This window comes from Mobula birostris, chromosome 1 (genome assembly GCF_030028105.1).
Source record: "Mobula birostris isolate sMobBir1 chromosome 1, sMobBir1.hap1, whole genome shotgun sequence".
Classification (NCBI taxonomy): domain Eukaryota; kingdom Metazoa; phylum Chordata; class Chondrichthyes; order Myliobatiformes; family Myliobatidae; genus Mobula; species Mobula birostris.
The window spans coordinates 183984323-184004693 of NC_092370.1; the positions used below are offsets into that span (position 1 = coordinate 183984323).

General features: G+C 43.1%; 1 protein-coding gene across 4 annotated transcripts in view; it reads right to left on the minus strand.

Moving 5' to 3' along the window:
• prkd1 (protein kinase D1) overlaps positions 1–20371 on the minus strand; it is a 312643-nt gene that overhangs the window by 111897 nt on the left and 180375 nt on the right. For all 4 annotated transcript variants that reach the window (XR_011887053.1, XM_072267142.1, XM_072267153.1 and 1 more), the window contains one exon: positions 19065–19196. Coding sequence is in view for 3 of the 4 variants with exons in the window: in XM_072267142.1 (XP_072123243.1) it covers positions 19065–19196 (132 nt within the window). In the remaining variant the exon portion in view is untranslated. The remainder of the gene's footprint in view (positions 1–19064; positions 19197–20371) is intronic.

Sequence of the window (20371 nt, forward strand, 5' to 3'; positions counted from 1 at the left end):
ATTAACCATTTTTCTTTGCACATATTTGACCCTGACCAGCTGAACATTTCTAGCAATTTCAGTTTTTATTTTTATTAGAAACATAGAAAACCTACAGCACAATACAGGCTCTTCGGCCCACAAAGTTGTGCCGAACATGTCCCTACCCTAGAAATTACTAGGCTTACCTATAGCCCTCTATTTTACTAAGCTCCATGTACCTATCTAAATGTCTCTTATAAGACCCTATTGTATCTGCCTCTACCACCGTTGCAGGCAGCCCATTCCACACACTCACCACTCTCTGAGTAAAAACCTTACCCCTGACATCTCCTCTGTACCTACTCCAAAGCACCTTAAAACTGTGTCCTCTTGTGGCAACCATTTCAGCCCTGGGAAAAAGCCTCTGACTATCCACACGAGCAATCATCTTATACACTTCTATCAGGTCACCTCTCATCTTCCATCGCTCCAAGGAGAAAAGGCCAAATTCACTCAACCTATTCGCATAAGGCACGCTCCCCAATCCAGGCAACATCCTTCTAAATCTCTTCTACACCCTTTCTATGGCTTCCACATCCTTCCAGTAGTGAGGCGACCAGAATTGAGCACAGTACTCCAAGTGGGGTCTGACCAGGGTCCTATATAGCTGCAACATTACCTCTCGGCTCCTAAATTCAATTCCATGTGTAGCCCCCCCCCCCCCCCCCCACCCCACCCCGGCCACCCTCAGGGTCGCTCGGCTTGCTGTTGTCTAGGAAAACAGCTTCGGCCCCGCCAAACTGGATAATTAGTTTGTGTGGATGCTGTGTGATGTACCCCACCCCGCCCAAATAACAGACAATACACCAGATACAATTAAATGATTTACAGGTTAGAGATATTACTGGAACTATATAATTAATAGAGAATAAAATATAAAAGGAAAATAAAAGGTGCCACACTTATCAAAGTTCAATCTCTTCGTGCACAAAACAGTTGGAGCCCGGGACCCTTCTTCTTCACCCTGCGAACCCTCGGACCACCTCGACCGGCCGCCTGGGACCAACAACTGTGGTCGACCAGACGTTCCACATGAGTCCATCTCCGTCTCCCCTCCTTGCCGAACGCCCCGCTTGGGATCCAACCCCGTTAGCGGACTCACAGCACCTGGTCCATTCTCTGTCTCTCTCTCTCTCTCCCGCCTTCTCCCCCAAAACCCCGTGCATACAAATCTCCCAGATACACCAAAATCATAACAACTATCCCAATAGGTTAATAGCACCTGTCGTCTGCATTAACCCAAGCAAATGTCTAGCTAGAGACTTCCTCAGCATTTAACATAACAGAGAAGTATTTCCCAGTATAACACAACAAAGAAGCCATTTTAAATTTAACATACAAAAAAAACCCGTACACTCTCCCCCGACCAAATAAAGTCATGTCCTCATGACTTCTAAACAACTCGCCAACCAGTCCTGCAGACACACAACACACACATACACAGATACACACAGTGACAGTGCTCCCCGAACAGTGGACCTTACGCCTGTCCCACGGGCGCTACATAGGCCAATCTATCTGGGAGCTTCTTAACCCTCCGAGACCTCCGTACCCCCCTCACCTAAACCCAAAAGGTTCAGGCACTCCTAGGGATACCTCGGGCCTGCTTGCCAACTCCTCTCTCAGGCCACCATTACAGCTCGGAGCCCCCTGTCCCATGACCAGGGCCCCGCTCCTTTTCCTTCCTGATTCTGCAGTAACTCAGACCGCCCACAGCTAGCCCTCCCCACTACACCTGACTCAGTGGGAGAAGGGCCAAAGGTCTCTTCCTCAATCACGGGGAAGGTAGAGAAAGGCAGCATGTACCACATGTGCAGCACATCATCCTTCGAATCCGTATTCTTCCTCATTCCCTCGATCGGCAGGTGCTGTTTAAGTTTCTCCAAACTGAAACATTTAGCCGGGGCTACTCCTTCAGCCTCCTGCAGTCAAGACGTCAGCTTCTTCGGGGACTCCTTCAACTCTCGCCACCACCTCAGCAGTTCTGACTCACGGTTCTTGGCCATCTCCATCTGGGCCGTAGTTACCCCACCAGCTTCTTCCACCCTGACCTGAAAAGCAGCAGTTAAAGGATGTTCAGCCTCCAGTTTTTTCTTCCTGATGACGTCTTCCTGGTCAACTCTCAGTTTTTCCACTCTTTTCTGAATCGACGTCTTGAGTTTCTGCTGATCCCTTCGAAGGTGGATCATTGTTTCTTCTCGCTGGATTAATTCATCAGTACATGACCGCAGTGTCGGCTCAGAATTCCGTCGTTCCTTCTCCACGTGGACGAGTGTGAATTCCAAGTCTGCAATGGTCGTCCTACAAGTGCGGCACTCAGTCTCCGGCCGGCATTTCTGAGCATCCTGTTCAGCGGTGCAAATCCCCTCTCTCCCCTGTGTCTCATTCACATTGACGACCTGGTTTTCCATCCCCAGGTCCACCACCGTCTGTCCCAACACCAGGAAGTTCAACTGGTATGTCGGGTCATTTTTCTCACATTGCACCAAACTCCTCCGGCCAAAAACTCCTCCACATTTGACATTTGGCTTCGGTCGCCCGGGCTCAGCCACTCGCCTCGCTTCATAGTCCCCCCAGGCGAATCCAAGCTCTAGGCAGTCATCCACATATGCCAAAACTCCACACACCTCCACTTCTCCCATGGTCTTCCTCATGCCCCCCAGGAAGGATGCAGGGGCTCCGGATATGCCCTTGGGCATCTTTTCGGATTGGAAGAATCCTAGGGAACTAGTAACGGCCGTCTTCAGCTTGACAGCCGCACTCCTCGGGATCTGGCAACATCCACTCCTCAGATCCAGCACATTAAACCACGTCGCATAATCTGCACACACGCTGCCTCCATCTTCCACGCTGCCAGGGTCCAGTTGCCGCGACCTCTCTCTCACTGAGGTGCCTTCAGCCGTCAACTCCCCTCCCTCGTGGTAGTTCGGAGCATCTACTAAAAGGGTCTCACCCTCAGCTACTTTCCCCAGGCCGTACCACTGCTGGGTTTCCCTTAAATTCGGTACCGGCTCAAGGCTGCTACACATGTCCTCAGAAGCAACTCGACACGCTGGGTGCCCAGACAATACCCCCATGAACTCCAGGGTCATTAACCAATCATCGTCTTCTGGATAACTACTGGCACTGGTACCCAAAATCTCCGGTGCCCTTGCGCTTGTCAAGGGTAAATGCTTCAGACACCGGTTGTAAAACGAACTGCATAGCAACTTGACCTGCGCCCCAGAGTCGAGGATGGCTTTAGCATCGCTTCCCTCTCTCCATAACGACACCCTGGGGTGTGGTCCCTCTAAGCCTTCAGGAATAAGGTCTTTTCCTTTCGGAAGTTCATTGGTACATTGTTGGGAGCGTGCTTCCCCAGAGATCCCAAGCCATTCCCCCACTGGGCCACCACTAAGTTTCCCGACACCTCTCTGATCAGCTGAACAACTGAAGGAGGGGCATGATCCCCTGAAATGATCCTCCTGGCACTGCAAGCAACTTAGCTGCCCTCCTAGCCAGAGAGGACACACTGAAAACTTTCCCCCCTCTTTCAAATAACTGATAGCTGTCACTAAGGTGTAAGTGAACCTGACAGCTCTAACACAGTCACCAGACCGCCTACTTAAACTTTCAACCAATCCCTGTCGCTCTCCCTCAACCGAGCACTGCCACTCCTCTAACAACTGAGAGATCCGCTCCGCCCACATCTCACACGTCTCCGCCCCTCTTGGGGTGGACACTATCCCAAACGCCAGGCGGAGCCTGCCAGAGCTAGAACATTTATTCGCAGACCCTACCTCCAAATCAGGCCAGTCTTTCCTGTCTCTCCCAACCGCATGGACAGCCCCGAGTGCCACCTCCAACTCGTCAATGCCAGCCTGAACTCGAACAAAGACCACACCCACAACGCAGACAGCAATCACCAGCAAATAACCCACAGAGACACACATTACAAATTTAACCAGGGCACCCACACAGCATACCAGTAGACCCAATCCCGGACAAAGACCACACAATGTAGCCCCCCTGGCCACCCTCCAGGGTTGCTCGGCTCGCTGTTGTCTAGGGAAACAGCCTCGGCCCCGCCAAACTGGGTAATTAGTTTGTGTAGATGCTGTGTGATGTACCCCACCCCACCCAAATAACAGACAATACACCAGATATGATTAAATGATTTACAGGTTAGAGATATTACTGGAACTATATAATTAATAGAGAATAAAATATAAAAGGAAAATAAAAGGCGCCACACTTATCAAAGTTCAATCTCTTCGTGCACAAAACAGTTGGAGCCCGGGACCCTTCTTCTTCACCCTGCGAACCCTCGGACCACCTCGACCAGCTGCCTGGGACCAACAATGGTGGTTGACCAGACGCTCCACACGAGTCCATCTCCGTCTCCCCTCCTCGCCGAACGCCCTGCTCGGGGTCCAACCCCGTTAGCGGATTCACAGCACCTGGTCCATTCTCTGTCTCTCTCTCTCTCTCCTGCCTCCTGCCCCAAAACCCCGTGCATACAAATCTCCCAGATACACCAAAATCATAACAACTATCCCAATTGGTTAATAGCACCCTGCTGTCTGTATTAACCCAAGCAAATGTCTAGTTAGAGACTTTCTCAGCATTTAACATAACAGAGAAGCATTCCCCAGTATAACATAACAAAGAAGCCATTTTAAATTTAACATACAAAAAAAAACCCCCATACACATGATTGATGACGGCCAATACACCGTACGCCTTCTTAACCACAGGGTCAACCTGCGCAACTGCTTTGAGTGTCCTATGGACTCATACCCCAAGATCCCTCTGATCCTCCACACTGCCAAGAGTCTTACCATTAATACTATATTCTGCCATCATATTTGACCAACCAAAATGAACCACTTCATATTTATCTGGGCTGAACTCCATCTGCCACTTCTCAGCCCAGTCTTGCATCCTATCAATGTCCCACTGTAACCTCTGACAGCCCTCACACTATCCACAACACCTCCAATCTTTGTGTCATCAGCAAACTTACTAACCCATCCCTCCACTTCCTCATCCAGGTCATTTATAAAAATCACACAAAGAGTAGGGGTCCCAGAACAGATCCCTGAGGCACACCACTAGTGACCGACCTCCATGCAGAATATGACCTGTCTACAACCACTCTTTGCCTTCTGTGGGCAAGCCAGTTCTGGATCCACAAAGCAATGTTCCCTTGGATCCCATGCCTTCTCACTTTCTGAATAAGCCTTGCAAGGGGTATCTTGTCAAATACCTTGCTGAAATCCATATACACTACAAGTACTGCGCTTCCTTCATCGATGTGTTTAGTCACATCCTCAAAAAATTCATTCAGGCTCATAAGGCACGACCTGCCCTTGACAAAGCCATGCTGACTACTCCTAATCATATTATACCTCTCCAAATGTTCATAAATCCTGCCTCTCAGGATCTTCTCCATCAACTTACCAACCACTGAGGTAAGACTCACTGGTCTATAATTTCCTGGGCTATCTCTACACCCTTTCTTGAATAAAGGAACAACATTCGCAACCCTCCAATCCTCCGGAACCTCTCCCGTCCCCATTGATGGTGCAAAGATCATCACCAGAGGCTCAGCAATCTCTTCCCTCGCCTCCCACAGCAGCCTGGGGTACATCTCATCCGGTTCCAGCGACTTATCCAACTTGATGCTTTCCAAAAGCTCCAGCACATCCTCATTCTTAATATCTACATGCTCAAGCTTTTCAGTCTGCTGAAAGTCATCACTACAACCACTAAGATCCTTTTCCATAGTGAATACTGAAATAAAGTATTCATTAAGTACCTCTGCTGTTTCCTCTGGTTCCATACACACTTTTCCACTGTCACACTTGATAGGTCCTATTCTTTCACATCTTGTCGTCTTGCTCTTCACATACTTGTAGAATGCCTGGGGTTTTCCTTAATCCTGCCTGCCAAGGCCTTCTCATGGCCCCTTCTGGCTCTCCTAATTTCCTTCTTAAATTCCTTCCTATTAGCCTTATAATCTTCTAGATCTCTGACATTACCTATCAATCTGAACCTTTTGTAAGCTTTTCTTTTCTTCTTGACTCGATTTATTACAGCCTTTGTACACCACGGTTCCTGTACCCTACCATAACTTCCCTGTCTCATTGGAACATATCGATACAGAACTCCACACAAATATCCCCTGAATATTTGCCACATTTCTTCTGTATTTTTCTCTGAGAACATCTGTTTCCAATTTAAGCCTCCAATTTCCTGCCTGATAGCCTCATAATTCCCCTTACTCCAACTAAATGCTTTTCTAACTTGTCTGTTCCTATCTCTCTCCAATGTTCTTGTAAAGGAGACAGAATTATGATCACTATCTCCAAAATGCTCTCAAACTGAGAGATCTGATTGTGCAGTGCTTATTGGACACCTGTCCCCTCATGATGGAACGTGCACATGCTAACACACAGTGAAGATGATGTACAAAAAATAACGTCTGAACACCTACTAGAAGCCACAGACTTACAGCATATAAAAAGACCCTAGTAATGTGCAAGCTTTCCCCAAAGTTTGCTGAATATACTCTATTGACCTGCACATTGCAAATGCCAGGGTTACACATTTTCTTTGTGTTGTTAGTGAGATGAGGGCCATGAGATTCTTGCTGAATCTGAGGGCCTTATTGGTGCCTCCAATGGACCTCCAGCATAACCATGGCCACAAGCAGCATTGTCTAAAGCCACGGCTTTCTTGTTAGAGGTTGAGAGATGGGGAAATGGATTTGACTGAAAGAGCTAAAACCCATTTTTCTTTACGTGCAGTGTGGCTGTGTACAGCTTATTCTTAGGCCAAGCTTCTCAAGGCAAGTTGTGAATGCCACATGTCACTTTCTGCAGGCAGTAATAAACCTACGTTTCTCTGCCTGGACATTTTTCCCTTTTTAGATAAAGGTCACAGTGGTCTTGACCACATTGGCCGGGAGCATTCCAGGCATGAGCTGATACATCAGCAATGTCCTGTAGTTTGTAGTCCACTGTCTTACTCAAGATGTGAATAAGGCCCACTGAGCAAGGAGAGGTGAATGCACCTCTTCACAGATGATTCAACAAATGATTGATTGCACCCTGTAACATTAGGGGCTCCTCCTGTCATCTCCAAGCTGTTCATTAACAGAAGAGCCTCTCACTTTCTTAAGGTTCAAAAGGTCTGTGATCAATGCCAAAGATCTGTACATTTAGAGCAACACAGTTGGGATCATTTCAGGGTTCATTCATTTTAAGACTGTTTGCCAATATTTTCACATTTCAATTGTTCTGCACTAGACTTATAGGACAAAGCCCAACTTTCAAATCTTTAGCTCGCTCCTCCAGTTTGGGCTCCTGTAAGTCCTGCCCAGCACAGAAGAACAATGGGAAAAAAAACACACCAAGTAATCGGTGTCCTTCAAAGTTTGTGTTGCTTAGACCAATCCCAACAAATCTGATTACACTTCAGTGGCTCGACTGTTTTATTGTGATGCACTGTTTCCTCTGCTATTCCAGACTGACAGTACAACTATAGCCTCACAGGAGCTGGAGGAAAAGAGAAGGAATGACTGATGGTGACAAAGAGCTGGGGGAGGTGGTGATATAGTCACCATCTCTAGATATTTGAAAATCAAAAAAAAAACAGTACAACATAGAAACAAGGGATTATGCTGACACTAGAATACAGAGCTAGACTTACAAAATTCTGGAAGAACTCAAGTCAGGTAGTATCTATAGAGGGGTATAAATAGTTGATGCTTCAGGCCAAAACTCTTCATCAGAACTTGAAAGATAAGGGGAAGAAGCCAGAATGAGAAGATGAGGGGAGGCAAAGAAGTACAAACTGGAGGTGATAGGTGAAGCCAGGTGAAGGGGAAGGTGGGTGCGAGGGGGAAAGTGGAATGACGTGAGAAGCTGGTAGGTGATAGGTAGAAAGAGTAAGGGCTGAAGAAGAAGGAATCTAATTGGAAACGAGAGTGGACTGTGGGAGAAAGGGAAAGAGTAGGAGCACTAGAGGGAGGTGATGGGCAGGTGAGGAGAAGAGAAGGAATGAGAGGGAAGCCAGATTGAGAATTGGAAAAAGAGAGACGGTGGAGGAGAAAAGTTACCAGAAGTTAGATAAATCAATGTTCCTGCCGGCAGGTTGGAGTCTATTCAGATAGAATATGAGGTGTTACTCTGTAACTTGAGAGTGGCTTCATTGTGACAGGAGAGGAGGTCAAGTACCAACATGTTGGAATGGGAATGGGAAGTAGAATTAAAAGAGATGAGCACCAGGAAACCCTGCCTGTTATGACAGACAGAAGCGAGGTGCTCAATGAAGATGCCCAATCGACATTGGGTCTCACTGATTTAAAGGCGACCTCACTGGGAGTACTAGATACAATAAATGGCCCCAAGATACTTGCAGGTGAAGTGTTGCCTCACCTGGAAGGACGGTCTGGAGTCCTGAGTGGTGGTGAAGAAGGAAGTGTAGCACTTCTCATGCTTGCAGTGGTAAATGTCAGGTTGGAGATCAGTGGGAAGAGATAAATGGACAACGGAGTTACGTAAAGAGAGAACCCAGCTGAAAGTGAAGAGTGGGGGAGGGGATGTGGAGGGTGGGAAATACGTGTTTAGGGATAGGATCCCATTGAAGATAGTGGAGGTTACGGAGAATGCAAAAAAGAAATATGGATGCTGGAGGCCTGATATCAGAATTTAAAAATGTTGAAAACACTGGATAGTCATACAGGAGAAGAAACAAGAGTTAACATTCAGGTACAAAAACATTTATTGGAAAAAGAGAGAGGATCTTAGATTGTAGTAACAGAGGTGAGGGAGAGATGGGTAGAACAAAGGGAATACCTCTGACAGTGTGAGATCAAATGGATTAATGTGACAGGTAAAAGCACATTATGATTATTTGTCTATATTGTGTGTTTCTAACAGCAGGATCATGACATAAGCCCAGAATGTCAGACTATATTGATGGTGAGAGAAAAACTGAGCCAAAATCAGAGATGGATAACTGGCAGAAAGAGTAATTTCTAAAAGAAAGCAAAAGAGAAATTTACCTAAATTGCAAAATTTGGTATTGAGTTTGGAAGGACACAACATGCCCAGATGAAAGCTGAGAAGTTCCTGAAGCATTCTCTGGGCCTTGTTGTAACATCGCAAGAAGCCTCAGACTGAAAGGTCAGTTGGGAGTGGGATAGAGAATGAAAGAGGCAGTGACTAGAAGATTAGGGTCATCTCTGCAGACTGAATACAGGTGTTCTGCAAAACAATCATCCAATCTGGGATTGGTTTCTCTAAGGTAGAGAACATCACATTGTGAACATAGAATACAGTGCATTAGATTGAAAGTGCTGGTGAATCTCTGCTTCGCCTTGAATGGCTTTTTGGGTCCAAGGGTGGAGAGAAAAATGGAGGGAATAGGACTGGTGTTGTATCTCTTGTGATCACATGGGAAGTGCTCTGAGGTGGGAAGTAGTATGTGGGAGGGAAGAACAGAAGAGAGAGTGATGAAAGGAGCAACTGCTTGGTAATATTGAAAGGCGAGTAAAGGGGAACGTGTGTCTGGCTGTGGAATCTTGTTGAAGCAAGCTGAAATTGGATAGAGCATTCCAATTGGATTGGAGGCTTCTGAGGTGGTGGTGGGGGCAGTGCTGCAATAAATAAGATATAGTCAAAAGTTCTGTCTACTATGGTAGAAGGTAAGCCACAATTTGAGAAGAGGAAAGATAATTCCAAGGTCCCCTGTATGAAAAGCTTTCAAAAACGATATGACAGAAAAATAGATGACAAGATTTCCTCAGCCCTTCAGCCCACAATGTTGTGCCGACCCTCAAACCCTGCCTCCCATATAAGCCCCCACCTTAAATTCCTCTATATACCTGTCTAGTAGTCTCTTAAACGTCACTAGTGTATCTGCCTCCACCACTGACTCAGGCAGTGCATTCCACACACCAACCACTCTCTGAGTAAAAAAACCTTCCTCTAATATCCCCCTTGAACTTTCCACTCCTTACCTTAAAGCCATGTCCTCTTGTATTGAGCAGTGGTGCCCTGGGGAAGAGGCGCTGGCTATCCACTCTCTCTATTCCTCTTAATATCTTGTATCCTGAAGAACTACCAGATTAGTACCATCCACAAAGCTGTAAGGAAACTCAACTCCCAGCTTATGCAGGTCAAAGTTGACCTGGGACTCAGGACGTCTGGCATTTACAGGATTCCCTGTGAATAAAATTTTAAAGGGATTGGACAGGCTTAGATGCAGGAAGATTGTTCCCGATGTCGGGGAAGTCCAGAACGAGGGGTCACAGTTTGAGGATAAAGGGGAGATGAGGAAAAACTTCTTCAAACAGAGAGTGGTGAATCTGTGGAATTCTCTGCCACAGGAAACAGTTCAGGCCAGTTCATTGGCTATATTTAAGAGGGAGTTAGATATGGCCCTTGTGGTTAAAGGGATCAGGGGGTATGGAGAGAAGGCAGGTATACGGTTCTGAGTTGGATGATCAGCCATGATTGTACTGAATGGCAGTGCAAGCTCGAAGGGCTGAATAGCCTACTCCTGCACCTATTTTCTATGTTTCTATGTTTCTATGAATGCAGAGCAGCGTATATCAGCCAGGAGGGGCGCATGGTGGAAACCTGCCTAAGGAGCAAAGTAAGTGTATCAATTTGGCTTATCCAGAGATAATCGGCGGTAGCAGAATACGGCATTTGCAATGGCCATAGGATTGACTTCGATGGCACAAATATACTGTGCTGCGCTAATGGCTTTCGGACTGCCTGGTGAAGGAAGCCATTAAAACAGGATGAGAGAATAAGAATTTTAACAAAAATGAAAGTCTTGCTTGCTCTAAGTAGGAACTGAAATTCCACTGCAAACAAGGTGGGACTGCAGAAACCTGACTGGTTGAGGACTAACCAATCAGGAAGGATGGATGACCGGGGGTATATACCTCCAGACTAGATGTGCCTAGGTATCACCCCAGATGAAGATGGCAAAGTTTATCATTAAAACATCAGTTAAAATTGACACCTGCACCTGGCTGGAAACCCAAGAAAAGTTTATTTGTCATATACCCTGGGAAAGCACTGGACCCTTTTTACATCTCCTTAATTTTGTTCCATGCTTCATCTTCCTTTTCTATTAGATTCTGTCAACAGTAGCTCTTTGTTGCCTTCAGCAATCACATTCCAGCCTCTGTCACTATTTCTACACTTTCCTCCTTCACCTAACTACCACCTGGATCCAGGAATCACCTTCCAACTCTTGCTCCTCCCCTTCTCCTCATCTCATCTCTCCTCTATCAATCCAGAGGGAGAGTCTTGGCAAAACATCGGTTATCCACAGATGCTGCCTGACCCATCAATTCTTACAGCAGTTTATTTATTTGTCAAGGTTTCAACATCTGCGGTCTCTTGTATTTCTTCCAGATGCCATCTGCCTGGGCTAGCTCACTTTCAGACATTTATAGAGTGCCAGTGATGGAATTATTGTAACAGGACAACAGTTTGGAAAATTCCCATTCCATATGTACAAACGTTTGTAATCTAGCACAAATTCCGTACTGAATCTAAGGGTGCAAATGCAGTTCCAAATCAAATTGGTTCACCTATCTGAAGATAATGCCATTTAAAATAAAGGTTAAATCTCCTGAAAGATTTTACATGCACTACACAACCTGTACTTCAGGCAGATGCATGCCATCACTGGCTGCCTCTTTTAAAGCAGCTTCAGTGAGCCTTGACAAAACAACCACCAAAATTGCTATTTTATAAAATGTTATTTTATCGCGTCACTGAACATATCTAAAACTGGGTCACAGCCCTCAGTCATTACTTTACAAAGCATTCCTGCCAATAAATTGATTTATCTTCCAGGAATTCCATCACATTTATAAGAAAAATGACTATCTTGTGACCAGCCCATGCTTGATTTAAGATTCAAGATTGTTTAATGGTATTTCCAGTACGTAAGTGTAAAGGAGAACGAAATAATCATTACTCTGGCTCTGATGAAGCACAAGGAAAGCACAATAAGATAAAGAATACAACAATAATAAAAAACAATAAACAGAAATACATAAGATAGCTATATGCATAGATTGATCGTATGTCCATAAAGAGACACCAGACACAGGAATGTCTGTACATAAGATGACTAACAGGAAATGATAAAGTAGTGGTGGTTGGGGGTGTGGAGGATGGGTTCGTGGGTGGAGGTGTTGATCAGCCCTACTGCTTGGGGAAAGTAACTGTTTTAGAGTCTGGTGGTCTTGGCATGGATGCAACAGAGCCTTCTTCATGATGGGAGTGGGACAAACAGGGTGAGTGGGATCCTTCATGATGTTACTGGCCTCTTCCACCTTTCTGTATATATGTCCTTGATGGCAGGTGGGCTGGTGTCAGTGATGTGTTGGCAGTTTTGGCTACCCATTGTAGAACTTCACTGTCCGCTGAAGTAAATAATGAAAACTATTCCTGTAAGCAGACTTCCAGTGATTATTGGTATGATTAATACAAAGTCAAAACCAGAATCTTCCAGTGGCTTTGAGGTGCAATTCCTGTAAAATTATACTTAAAAGAACTTCATAACCTTAAGCAATGCATTCTACATGACCACCTTGGTGTGGCATTTGATCCTAGGTTATTATACAATATGATTTTAATATATTGAGGATCAGAGTAGAGAGTACATGTGACATTGATTATCTGCCATTAACTGAAACATGGTGAATGTTACATATTACAGCCTCTGATCAGTATTGAACAGAATTAATAGGTGGAGGATTGGTAGGAGAAATTTTAACTCTTTTGGATTGGTGTGGAGTGACGGAGATTCCAGAAATAATGAAAATTCTGACCGAGACAACTTATCCGAGCCCACCCAGGCTACTACCAGGTCTGCATCCGTCACAAACAGGTGAATAATCCACTCTCAAAAGGGTGGTCAGGAGTGATGATGTTTAAGTTAAACTCCAGACTCAGAAAACAGCAACTAAAGGGACCAAAAACCACAGGATCCACCAATTCAGTGCTTTTACAGTACAGCTTGAGGGCCAGTGAGTATTCCAACCGATCTCAACATTCTCTTTGCCTGGACCCCTATTTTAAGGCACAGTGGTAGCTTCTCTGAGAGACCGTCAAATTTTCAGCAAATGGACCTCCAGAATAAATGCTGTAGAGCATTCAAGATTCAAGTGGAGAAGTTACAGGAGTTATTAAAAGAAAGGGAGAGCTTGGTCAATAGCATCTTATTGGAGATTACTACATTAGAGTAGTTGAGGAATGGGAGGAAAATATGAAACCAGATGGAGCAACACCTGTTCAATATTTCCATAAAAACTGTAAATAAGGAAACAATGCTCTTTAAAATCTTTAAACCAATACAGAAATGAAAGTGACAACTTTAATTCTCCATCCTATTCCTAATCTGATTCCTCCCCTTATGACCTCCTGCACTATTATAACAAGATCCAAAGCAAGTTTGAAGAACAGCACTTGACTGATACATTACAGCCTTCTGAAATTGATATTGATAAAGGTAAATTGATTTATGTTACAGATGTAGTCCTTTTGGCTTTAAGTTTTTTTTTCTGTGAAACAGTCTGGCCCACTTGACATGCACAACATCCCTGCATTTCTCAACATTGCATATTCCTTTACACTATCATCTGTAATGGTCAATTATAATCAAGGTGGTGCTAAGCCGTGGTTGCTGTTGTGATTGTGGCTCACACTGAGTTGATAAAAATAGTTCTGGGGACAGAGAATGGAGTTAGGCATCTGGTTAGGGTTGGGGGAGTTAGAGGTCAGATTAGGGTTTAAGGACAGGGACTTGGAGGAGTTAGAGGTGAGGCCCCTACTCCATGTTTAAAGTCTAATGATGTTGACATGGGAGCGAAGAACACCTGGAGTCTTGGCCTTCGCTCTGAGCTTGAAGGCCAAGGATATAGACAGGTGATAAGGAACATTTGTGGAACTTGGGCTGTCACAGGCCTGCGAGTCCCAGGATTGGATGCCTATGTGAGCAGGAGGAACAAAGAGGAACAAGGGCTGGTGAGTTGGCGAGCCCAGAGTTCGAGCCTGGAGCTCAGGGTCTTGTCGTTGGCTAGTCCAGGAGTCAATACTGAAGTTTGAAGCCCAAAGGTCAATCAGAATGTCAGAATTCGACATCCAATGTCCAAAGTCGACATCCAATGTCCAAAGTCTAGAGAGCGAAGGTTGGAGACTGGAGAAATGGGCTTGTCCTGGAGTTGGAGACCTGTCTGTTTGTGAAGGTGGGTAAGTATGTCGGGAGGGTGGTAGGAAGGAAGGGGCTTGTTTTGTATTGTTGTTTTGTTGCTTGTTGTGTTCTGTGTTGTTCTGCCAAGCATTGTGGGCATGATATGTTGGAACCAGAATGTGTGACGACACTGCAAGCTGCCCCCATCACATCCTTAGGTGTGTTAGTTGTTAACAAAAATGACAAATTTCACTGCATATTTACATGTAAATTTAATAAATAAATCCAAAAAAGAAAGTGTTGTCATTGGAGAGGGTCCAAAGAGATCGACGAGATTGATCACAGGAATGAAAGGATTAACAAATGATGAGCATTTGATGCCTCTGGTCATGTACTCACTGGAGTTTAAAGATCGGAGGGAAGGAACTCATTGAAACCTATCAAATATTAAAAAGGCCTAGATAGAGAAGATGTGGAGAGGATGTTTTCCATGGTGGAGAAATCTAGGACCAGAGGGCATAGCCTCAGAATAGAAGGATGTCCCTTTAAAACAGAGATAAGGAGGAATTTCTTTAGCTAGAGGGTGGTGAATCTGTGGAAGTCATCACCACAGACAGCTGTGAAAACCAAGTCATTGGGTATATTTAAAGCAGAGGTTGATAGCTTCTTGATCAGTAAGAGTGTCAAAGGAAATGGGAAGGAAGGAAGGAGAATGAGGTCGAGAGGGATAATAAATCAGCCATGATGCAATGGCAGAGCAGACTCAATGGACTAATTTTGTTCCTATGTCTTGAGGTTTAATGAACTTAACTGCTGCCATTTTAACTACAATTTATCTCTACAGAACCTCCAGCTTCATCAATCATTGAGATTCACTTAGCTCTACTTTCTCTGCAACACAAAACAAACTTGTTTTTCCTCTCTTTCTCAGTTCTGATGAAGGGTCTTCAACTCAACACATTAACTTGATTTCATTTTCCACAGATACCACTATACCTGCTGAGTGTTTCCAACATTTTCTGTTATTATTTCAATTGGAATTTGGTTTAATAGCCTTGAATAGGCAGGAGTTAAAGTCCCCAACAACTCCATTGTTTTTAGATGCGTTTATCCCTTTTCAGTACTTAACTCATTCCTTATTAAACTATGTTCATAGTCCAAATTTTGTAAATTACTCAAGGTCAAAGGCAAAGGAGCTGAAACTGTACTATAATCAGTGTAGTCTGTCAAATTTGACAGATATTGCTGTTCTCCTCTCTGTGGCACAAACACGGCTTCTCAGTTTTAAAAGAATGCTTGATATAAAGTACTTGAATATAGCATTTAAAACCTGTCATCTATTTTCAAAAAATAATTTTGAAAACCCATCACATATGATTAGTAGAGACTGAATGGTGGCATTGTACCCATTGGAGCTAATTAGATGTTATCCCAGAAAATTGTACATACTGTTCATGCTTAAACAGCAGAATATAATTTTAATCAATAGTCACAGCATGACAAAAATTGAAGTCTAACACCAAGCTTTTGGAAAAGGCTGAGGCCTTTGTGTAATTTTTTTTAACAAAGGTGTTCAAAGACATGGATGACACTTCAATGGATAAATGTAATCACTGCATTGTGAATTATGTCATTGTTGATAGTGTTATTCTGCTTAACATTTTTGTACATTACACACCAATTATTGAGGAAAGATGGCAGAAAAGTTTGCAAAAATTACTGAGCAAATCAATGATTCATTAATAATGTGATAAAATGTTGATGAAGGCTTTTAGTTTTATAAATATTTACACTGGATGTTCTATGCTACATGCTGACATACTGGTATTATTTTGATAAAAGCATGAAATAGTGAGCAAGGATAACACGTAAAGCAATTGTACGTGGACAAGACATTATATTACATAACAGTTATCTCAGTTTCATTAGAACATGTAAATATCAGATTACTTTAAGACAATTAGCAGAAGTCTAAAACAAATTTCTAATTCAAAATGTTGCCCTTATATAAGTAACTGAGAACCCTGATTTAGTTCATAGCTAAAATATAATCTTTAAAATCTGAAATTACCATTGTTCCTCAAAATTTATACATTAGATTAAAGTTTAAATTCATTTTACACAAACTAGGTTTTTATTCCTTCCTGTTACTATTGCATTGTTTGTGATATTCAGAAGCGGACTTGATTATTCCTCTCAAGTTACAATCCAGCTTCCCTCTATCAGCTCATTCCATGCTCTCACAGTAATACCATGCTGCTACAAACTTGATTCCAGCATTCTGTGTGTGTTGCTAGATTCTCACCACTCTGCAACTGTTTAAAATGCTTAATAACATATGCTTAAGAAGTCAGAAAGTCTGATAATGCTATTTGTGCATGCCAATCAGAAATGACATGACTGCAATCATTCCAGATTTATGGCATCCTGTTTCTCTGGTTTGATTCTCGATTCCGATTTGAAACGGGTTTGAAAGAGAAAATAGAATCAGCTGTGAGCAGAGCAGACATGATGGACTGAATAGCCAATTTCTACTTGTGTATCTTATGTTCTTCTGGCTTTGTCAGTCAGTGTTCCAGGGTGCAAATAACAAAGGGAAAGTGTTCTTTATAACTATGATCTCAATTGTCCAAGACATGCTGCAGCACTTCATTTTATAAATAATATACAAACCAGATAATGTTTTGAGAAAATAAGTAACCTGTTTTGGGGTACTATTTTTGTCTACTGCTTTTACATGGTCTTTTAAAGATTTTTCTCAATAACTAAACATTGAAACATTGAAAATAACGTTTTAGTTCAAAGATTTATCTTTCAAAGTACAAATTTGAAAGCAATAATTAAATTTTAGCAGCAAAATTGTTTTCCTCATGTACTAACTTCAATGGCATTTTCTTTGGTGGCCTAAGTATCTCCCAAGATATTTGCTTTACATTTTCTATTCTTACCAAATGAGGTGGCTTAGTTTTCTGAAGTTGATCTGCATTCTGGGTGTCTGCCCTGTAGATCAGTTCCTACAAAGTTCGTAGCTTTCATGTTAACTTATATTTTATTGGAAGTTACATCCTCATCTTGTAACACAATCTATTTAGTTGTTCTTCAAAATTAAGAAAAGCCAAAAGAATATTTTCAGAACTATAAAATTTATAATTTAAATTTATTTAGCTATTTTATTATATGAAGTTTCAAAACATGAACATATGTACCAATTACATTAGCTCATGATTGTATCACTCCACAGTTCATACGCACAATTTTTCTAAACTTTGAGGGAAAAATAAACTCTAAAGTGTATTTATTTCCTCTTTTTATTTGGAATCTTTTCAGAAAACAAATCAGTTTAATTTTGATAAAAACAGAAAGACAAAATGTTATTTAATTAGTTCTTCTATTTTTTAGATAAATGCAAAATAGAGGTTCTTAATTTTCTGATGCCCTAAAAACACACAGAGGAAACAAAAGAGAATCAGCTGAGATATACAGATATAAAGAGTCAATCTTAAAAGCCAATCAAACATTCATAACTTGATTTTTGCCAGACAACACTTCATAAGTTACATACCACAGCTGCCAAACCAGAGTTGTTTCACCCTGCAGCACACTTAAGTCACTCAAGATACCAGAGATTAACCGATAAGCAAAGCCTCTGTTCTAGCCCCTTTCGAAAAGTATCAGAACCCCAATGTATGCTGCCAATAATTAAGGCCTGTGTTCTATAACAAGCCTAAAGCCTAAAGCCTAAAATTAACTTCAGTGTTGCTAATTCCTGCTGCTCTTGACATTAATGCTGAATATTAAATAAATAACCATGCACTTGGCATCTTCTATTCCATCTTGCCACACTTATTCATAGCATTGTAGCTGGTTTAGTCAGATATACAACACAGACAGCTGAAGAAATACAAGGCAACTCATTTATAGTATTGAAAGAATAATGTACCAGAATTCAATGCCATTTAATGACAATGGTATTCATCTTTTTCTTCAACTTGCCCACCACAGAAGATTTGCTAATATGTGAAAAGGCTCTCAAAACATCAAACCCAAGACTGAATTGTCAGTTGTAGGTGGCATTTTCAATAGAACTCTTTCTGTAAAGATAAAAAGCTGCCTGAAGGAACAAAATGCCTGTGCCTGTAGGAACTGTAAAGATGTTAAATGAATCAGAGGAAAAGAACATAATACAATCTCAATCATAGTTTCTTGGCTCCCTGCTTAGCAGACATTCAAAGGTATGGTATGCACTGGCTGAGGTCTTACTCACTTCACACAGTCCTCTCAAATAAGAGTTTACCAGAGTCAGAGTTTTTTAGGCAAGTGAACTCTTTTCCACCAGGCCAGTGCATAGTATATGGGAGAAGGAATGCATACTGACCAGTTTTCAGCCTCACAAAGGGAAGCCAAAGCTGGGGGAGACCTTTTTGCTCATGCTTCAAAACAAGGATCATGCCATAGGTGGATCTTCAACTTGCAAATCTCACAATAGTTGTACGATGTGAGATAAAACTGCACACAGATTCTGGTAAGAAATAAATTCACCCTGCATTTGGTGAGGCATGATTGGGTGGGTTGGAAGCTGATTCCTTGGGTGAAAATGTAGAAGCTCCAGTCAAATTATTTGAAAAAAGGCTGAAGATTGATATCACACTACAAGAGTTTGATTCAATGTGATGGAGATGAAAATAAAGGTAGTACATTTGAGTTTGTACATTTGGTAGTACATTCGTTAGTTTGTTGCTGCATTGCTTTGGACATCTTTCTGGGAAAACCAGTTTTTGAAAAAAAAATGAATGAAACTAGATACTTATATATCTTAAAATATAGATTACCTTCGCACTTGAGACCCTGTCGTACTAATCCCCACAGCATCTCTCCACAGTGATCACAGAATGCAGGAGCTCTGTAGGAATGGACAAACAATGCATGCGGTCGAATTTGGAAATCTTCAAATGTTGCCGCAGCTGCGTAAAGAAGAAAAATTTAAACATCATGCAATTAGAACTGCAGTTGTTTATTAAACATTAATTTATCGATGGTGTTTATTTCACAAAGGCTTCAGAACCATTTCCTATATCCACTGGTGTCAAAAACACAAAGGATGATAGGATTTTGTTTTTTTCCTAATTTAACGAACACCTTTATTGAATCACAAGTGGAATTAGTGAAACTGATGTGTGATATCAGTAAATAAGTCAAACAACAGGAATTCTGCAGATGCTGGAAATTCAAGCAACACACATCAAAGTTGCTGGTGAACGCAGCAGGCCAGGCAGCATCTCTGGGAAGAGGTGCAGTCGACGTTTCAGGCCGAGACCCTTCGTCAGGATTAACTGAAGGAAGAGTGAGTAAGGGATTTGAAAGTTGGAGGGGGAGGGGGAGATCCAAAATGATAGGAGAAGACAGGAGGGGGAGGGATGGAGCCAAGAGCTGGACAGGTGATTGGCAAAAGGGATACGAGAGGATCATAGGACAGGAGGTCCGGGAAGAAAGACAGGAGGGGGGGACCTAGAGGATGGGCAAGGGGTATATTCAGAGGGACAGAGGGAGAAAAAGGAGAGTAGAGGGAGAAAAAGGAGAATGAGAGAAAGAATGTGTGTATAAAAATAAGTAACAGATGGGGTACGAGGGGGAGGTGGGGCATTAGCGGAAGTTAGAGAAGTCGATGTTCATGCCATCAGGTTGGAGGCTACCCAGACGGAATATAAGGTGTTGTTCCTCCAACCTGAGTGTGGCTTCATCTTTACAGTAGAGGAGACCGTGGATAGACATGTCAGAATGGGAATGGGATGTGGAATTAAAATGTGTGGCCACTGGGAGATCCTGCTTTCTCTGGCGGAAAGAGCGTAGATGTTCAGCAAAGCGATCTCCCAGTCTGCGTCGGGTCTCGCCAATATATAAAAGGCCACATCGGGAGCACCGGACACAGTATATCACCCCAGTCGACTCACAGGTGAAGTGTTGCCTCACCTGGAAGGACTGTTTGGGGCCCTGAATGGTGGTAAGGGCATGTGTAGCACTTGTTCCGCTTACACAGATAAGTGCCAGGAGGGAGATCAGTGGGGAGGGATGGGGGGGACGAATGGACAAGGGAGTTGTGTAGGGAGCGATCCCTGCGGAATGCAGAGAGAGGGGGGGA